This window comes from Zalophus californianus, chromosome 11 (genome assembly GCF_009762305.2).
Source record: "Zalophus californianus isolate mZalCal1 chromosome 11, mZalCal1.pri.v2, whole genome shotgun sequence".
Lineage (NCBI taxonomy): Eukaryota > Metazoa > Chordata > Mammalia > Carnivora > Otariidae > Zalophus > Zalophus californianus.
Genome location: NC_045605.1, coordinates 20,519,978 through 20,525,977, shown reverse-complemented (window position 1 = coordinate 20,525,977; position 6,000 = coordinate 20,519,978). Strand labels below are relative to the sequence as shown.

The 6,000-nt window shown below is 40.5% G+C and overlaps 2 protein-coding genes across 9 annotated transcripts in view; one reads left to right on the top strand and one right to left on the bottom strand.

Moving 5' to 3' along the window:
- MSANTD2 (Myb/SANT DNA binding domain containing 2) overlaps positions 1-5,815 on the top strand; it is a 32,653-nt gene extending 26,838 nt beyond the window's left edge. For 2 of the 3 annotated variants that reach the window (XM_027578783.2, XM_027578782.2), the window contains exons 3-4: positions 267-327; positions 4,278-5,168. In XM_027578783.2, coding sequence (XP_027434584.1) covers positions 267-327; positions 4,278-5,130 — 914 coding nt within the window. In that variant the 3' untranslated portion in view covers positions 5,131-5,168. Of the gene's footprint in view, positions 1-266; positions 328-4,277 lie in introns of all 3 variants that reach the window. The other variant, XM_027578784.2, reaches the window with a different exon arrangement.
- LOC113914047 (endothelial cell-selective adhesion molecule-like) overlaps positions 1-6,000 on the bottom strand; it is a 29,669-nt gene that overhangs the window by 19,894 nt on the left and 3,775 nt on the right. For 2 of the 6 annotated variants that reach the window (XR_004819407.1, XM_027578790.2), the window contains one exon: positions 5,163-5,281. The exons of 1 other annotated variant lie outside the window; for it this stretch is intronic. The gene's annotated coding sequence lies outside the window, so the exon portion shown is untranslated. Of the gene's footprint in view, positions 1-5,162; positions 5,282-6,000 lie in introns of those variants that run through there. 3 more of the 6 variants (XR_003517353.2, XM_027578787.2, XM_027578789.2) reach the window with 2 other exon arrangements.

Sequence of the window (6,000 nt, the reverse complement as noted above, 5' to 3'; positions counted from 1 at the left end):
TACAAATCCACTGGTGACCTTGAAGAATTTTATACTTGTAGAGCTGGTTTCTGATCTTGCATATAAATGTATGCATCTCATTATATAAGAGTTATATTTATAAATCTGACATTGGACAGTGTTTGACACTAGAATTATAGCCTTGCATTGGAAAGTATGAAATGCACAGTAAATAAACACAGTTACTTCTCTACTTAAATGTATGCTACTTAGAAAAATATGATTTTTAGAAAAATATAATTTGTTTCAAAAACCTTGCTTTTCAGATGAAATACCTGTCACAAAGAGAACGTTAAAAATAAAACAAGAGTCTTCTGAAGAAGCACAGTAAGTAGATGCTTCTTTCTACAAAGTATATTTACCTAAACTTAATGACCGTTGGGAAGACCCAGAAATGTTGTCAATAGACACATATGGAAAATACAGACATGCCACTGAGGGGGCAGGTGTACTCATGGTTTCTCATCTGCTCAGCTTACGTTTGCCAATAGTTAATCTATGGTGAGAATTTTGTATACAACATGAAGAAATAAATGTATTAACACAAAAATAAGTGTGTTGGTGTTTGCCTATACTTGAATGTGGCTATGTGCATGTTTAATTACAGTACAAAGATGATTCACGGGGCCCTGAGTTTATCTGGGATTGGGTGAGATGACAGGAGGGCCAGAGGGGCACTTACATTCCTTATGATATTACACTTTGGGGATCAAAGAGAGAGCTCTTAGGTGGCCTTTTTATACATTTGGAAAAAAAAGCTGTTGACGGATGAAAGATGGAGTCCCAGGCTGGGGTCCTTCTGCTGGCTACATCACCTGACCCTCCCCTAGAGAGTTCAGCATTATCTCTTCTGTAAGGAGACCACAGGTCTCTGAGTTTCAGTCGGTGACAGTATGTTTGTCGTTCTTTTAAATAACTTTAAGGAAGTCCCTGATCAAATCTATGAAACAAATACATTAAAAGATAAATTTAGGGGGAAAGTAGAGGAACGCCATTTTCTTTCTCAACCTGGTCATTTTGAAGCATTGATAGCATCCATTTTTCTCCTTCTGTACTTCATTCCACACATGCAGTCTTGATGTTTGAGGGGGAATAGGCAAGATGGAAAGAGCTGTGATAAGCAACAAGCAATATAAAAAAGAAACTTGTTTTCACTGAGCCAACCACCACCACCACCGGCTTTGCAAATGCTCCTGTCTTTTTCAGAGTATCTGTAGAACCAAAGAATTCCCAGTATCAGCTACTCCCATGTCAGGGGAGATGGTGAAAGTTTAGGGATCAAGAATTATTCCTTAAAATTGTAACCACTCCCCACTCCTCAAAAAACAAGTTTATGACTCAAGTCAGTCAGTTTGAGGCCGTCCCTTGTTGGGAAGTAGGTCTCTTTTCCAGTTGTGACATCAGAATGTCCCAAAGGAAGGGAAACTTTGATGATGAATAGTTTTAAAAATGCATTATTACTAGCCCATCCCTTCAGATCCTGAGTCTCCAAAAAGGCCATTGCGTCTCCTTCACTAAAATGTCCTGACTCTCCCTTTCACCACTTGGGACCTTGAGGGGAGGCCCAGTTGACATGCCTGGAGATGAACTCGAGCTTCCCAGAATTGGTGTCCCTACCCTCAAACCATCTGCACTTTTCCCGTGGTTGGAACTTCAGAAATCAGGAACTAAAATAGTCCCTTCTCTGCAGCCATTTAAATCACCAGGTCTCATTTTTACTGCGCTCTGTATTTTTGAAAATGTGATGAGTCTTAGGCCCAGGGGTCTTCAGGCTGACATCAGATCAGCAGGGCAAGACACTGACAGGTTCCGTAGAAATGGACAGCTTTGCTGCCTCCCCAAGTTTTAGCTCACAAGGGGAGAAATTTTAAAGTGGTTCCTAATAGGCCATTTATTTTCCAGCGCAAGTTTCCTCAGAACTATTCCTTAGGGATGATTTAGGCCTAGGACAGTGCTGAATAAAATAACTTCATCTGGGCATTGGATTTTTTTTTCCAGGTATAGTTGGGATGAGCCCGAGCTAGCGGACATAGCCTAGAGTTAAAATAAACCATCCTTCATCCATAAAGAAGAGTTACCTAACCTGCTCATTTAGTCAACAGTTATTTGCCAAGTGCCTACTTTATGTCAGGCATTGGGATATATCAGTGAGCAGAATCTCTGCCCTCCATTCCAACTCCTCAGCCTAGTCCCTGAGATCAGTGTAGCATTTCAAAAGAGGACAAAGGAAGGATGGTGGCTATGAAAGAGAGCTTTTCTTCAAGCATTCATGCAGAAACACGGTCCTATATCTTCACCTCACGAGCACCAAGCTATATATGAATGATCATTGAGTGTCTTTGTGTATTCGGAGAAGAAACCATTCTCCAACAATGCAGTGATTTCATCTAGATGGCCACTCCATTACTTGGGAACTTCCGGGACAAACTATAGAGTGGAAGATAAGTCTAGGGCAGTCTTTGGCTCCGAGAAGCAGCAGGTGACAAAATCTTAGCATTTTGTCATCTTGCAGAGAAAGCCAAAGAGAGTTAAGAGGACAGACTGAGAACGACTATGTGTTTCATTTCAACAAAATGACAGTTTGTTCCCAAAACTCTTCCCCTAGAAGATAAGAGGATTTAATAGGAAACTTTCAAGCATCTGTCTCCTTCCAAGAAGTTGTTAGCAACCATGTACACCCTCTTCCGTTTGCCTATGTTCGATCATACATGGGGGTAGTCGTTGAGTATTTTTGTAGCTTAAACCTATGACGGATATAGACTGTAATAGATTGTTGCCAAGTTAATATTTAACAGACTTCGGTCTTTCAGTATCAGAGTCTTGCCATACCTGAGGAACAAACTTGTAATTACATATGCTCATATGTAGTGCATGAATTATCGTGAAGTATCAGATATGATTATATGAGTTAAGCAGCATTTGAAACAAAAACTTCCCAGCACATTCGGCCTTACTCTGTTAACTCTCCAAATCCAAATCGGAATGGTTTCTATACTTTTGCTCTCCTTTAGAAAATATTTTCTAGGATAGTCTCCATTCATTCATTTTCCCCTCTAAGCTTGATGCAGACCTCTTCCATCTGAATTCTCGGATCTTAATTCTGTGCTTAACTGACAGTTCTACATTTGGGAGTAGTAATGAGTTTCAGACAAACAGAAGAAAATATCATTTTGTTTCTGCATCAGGCCATTAGACATAATCAGTTGTACATTTCCTACAGCAAGCATGTATGGGCCAAAATTACTGACCTCTAAGAACTTCCAGGTTAGAGATTAAGCTATTTATTATTTTAAGTGATATGGGATGCCATTTTGAATACAACATCCTTCATCTGCTTTTGGTACTTAGGTCGGAAGGCCGTCCTATGCATTATAATAGCCACTTGATAGGTCAGTCAGAGAAAGACAGATACCGTATGATTTCACTCGTATGTGGAATTTAAGAAACAAAACAAGCAAAGGGAAAAGAGAGAGACAAAGCAAGAAACAGACCCTTTAACTATAGAGAACAAACTGATGATTCCCAGAGGGGTAATGGGGGATGGGGATTAAGGAGGGCACCTGTCGCGACGAGCAGTGGGTGCTGTATGGAAGTGTTGAATCCCTAGATTGTACACCTGAAACTAATATCACACTGCGTGTTAACTATACTGGAATTAATAATAATAAATTAAAAAATTTTTAAATTCTTGATCCTTGGGTTTCTGAAATCCTAGGGTCTTACATATCAATAGTTACTGAGTTTAATACAGCCAGACTATAGAAGTGATGGAAAGCAGTTTATCATTAACTCCTAGAAATTTCCTAGGAAAGAGTGTTTCTCGGATTTTAATACTATGTTTATCTCGACCTGCACTGTCCAATACGGTGGCCACTAGTCACATGTGGGTATTTATTTATTTATTTAAAGATTTTATTGATTTATTTATTTGACAGAGAGAGAGAGACAGCGAGAGAGGGAACACAAGCAGGAGGAGTGGGAGCCCGTTGAGCAGGGAGCCCGATGCGGGGCTCGATCCTACGACTCTGGGATCACGACCTGAGCCAAAGACAGATGCTTAATGACTGAGCCACCCAGGTGCCCCAACATGTGGCTGTTTAAACGTAATTTCAAATTATGATTAAAAATTTCCTATCTCACACTGATCACATTTTAAGTGCTAATGGCTACCATACTGGACAGCACAGATACAGAACATTTGCATTATCACAGAAAGTTCTGTTGCACCGTGCTGAGCTAGACACCTGAGGAATTTGACTTTGTATTTCTCTTTCTAGGAAGAGAGACATCATGCAAAATATCGTACAGATTTTGGAATCAGTACAATTGAAGTGGGAACTGTTTCAGAGCTGGACGGACTTTTCAAGGCTTCATCTTTCTAACAAACTGGCCATTTTTGGAATTGGTTATAACACCCGTTGGAAAGAGGATATCCGTTACCATTATGCTGAGATCAGCTCCCAGGTGCCCCTTGGCAAGCGACTGCGGGAGTACTTCAACTCCGAGAAGCCTGAGGGACGGATCATTATGACCCGCGTGCAGAAAATGAACTGGAAAAATGTTTACTACAAGTTTTTAGAGATCACCATTAGTGAAGCTAGGTGCCTGGAGCTGCACATGGAAATTGACTGGATACCCATTGCCCATTCCAAACCAACTGGTGGGAACGTGGTTCAGTATTTATTACCAGGAGGCATTCCCAAAAGTCCAGGCCTTTATGCCATTGGCTACGAAGAATGTATGGAGAGGCCCCCCTCGCCACACCTGGAGCGACGTTCTCTGGACCCAGGAAAGGAGGGCCGGGTTGACTTGGAGACCCTCTCAGCACAAGCCTCATTACAGGTGGAAATTGAACCCACCCGAATAATCTATTGCTACCTCGGGATTGCTGAGGTCAGGACTCTCCAGCAATGCTTATTTTTACATTTCCAGGCAAATACCAAAACCTTCAGCAAAGATTGGGTTGGTATTAATGGGTTTTTGTCTCAGAACTGTCTTGTGGATCCCGGAGTTTCCCCCAAATCCATCTATATCAAATTCGTAGAAGTAGAGAGGGATTTTCTTTCCGCTGGCTCTTTAGTTGAGTGCCTGGAAAAAGCCATTGGATACCCCTTAAAATTTAACAACTGAATGTCATCCTTCATAAGGATTTGGGCTCTTACCTCCCTCTTCTCTACTCACTTTGCATTAGACTGCCCCTCATCCAGATGCTGCCATCAGACTCTTCACGGAAATTCTTTCCACAATCGGGCCAGTACAACTTCAACGGAATCACGCTAGACTTTGGGCAGAAAAAACAGACCTCACCTGAAAATGCTCATTTTGAGCAAGCAAGATATACAGCGAACTTGCATGGTGGGTCAGCTGTTCCTTTTTTAAAAACAAAAAGACGATTTTTAAATGGATTTTAGAGCCCTAATATAAACAAATGTAGGTACATTCCATATTGGACAAAACTTATACTTTGAGTTTCATATGAAATTGAAAAATTGTATTTTTTTCACAATGTTTCATTTTTACACATCTCTATGTCTCTATATAAGTATTATTTACAACCCTGAATAAATAAGCAATAGATAATGGCAAGTTAAATCTTGAGTCACAGTAAAAATAAGACTGTTTTTCAATATCACCCTTAGCTACTATTGTATATAATTTAGAGTTTCATTTTTTTCACCAACCAAGTGTTTTGCTATTCCCAATCAGTGTTGCCTGCAAAGACCTTTGTTTCTGTGATGTACCAACTTTACAGTTGTGTTGCCATTTAAACTTTTTAAAAAAAAAAAATATTAAAGTAATCTTGGCCTCTTGGAGTACTAGTTGAGCTTTTTTGTAGCCGGGTGTGGACACACCGGTAGTGTGGTCTATATTCTGACCTCACTGCTCAGAACGTACAGAACAAAGGGAACGGGATTTCTTCACTCTCCGCACCCCGCTGACCAAGGTCACTACTTCTTGGCAGAGCACCAAAGTCACTGGACATTGCATTTTGTATTTCTT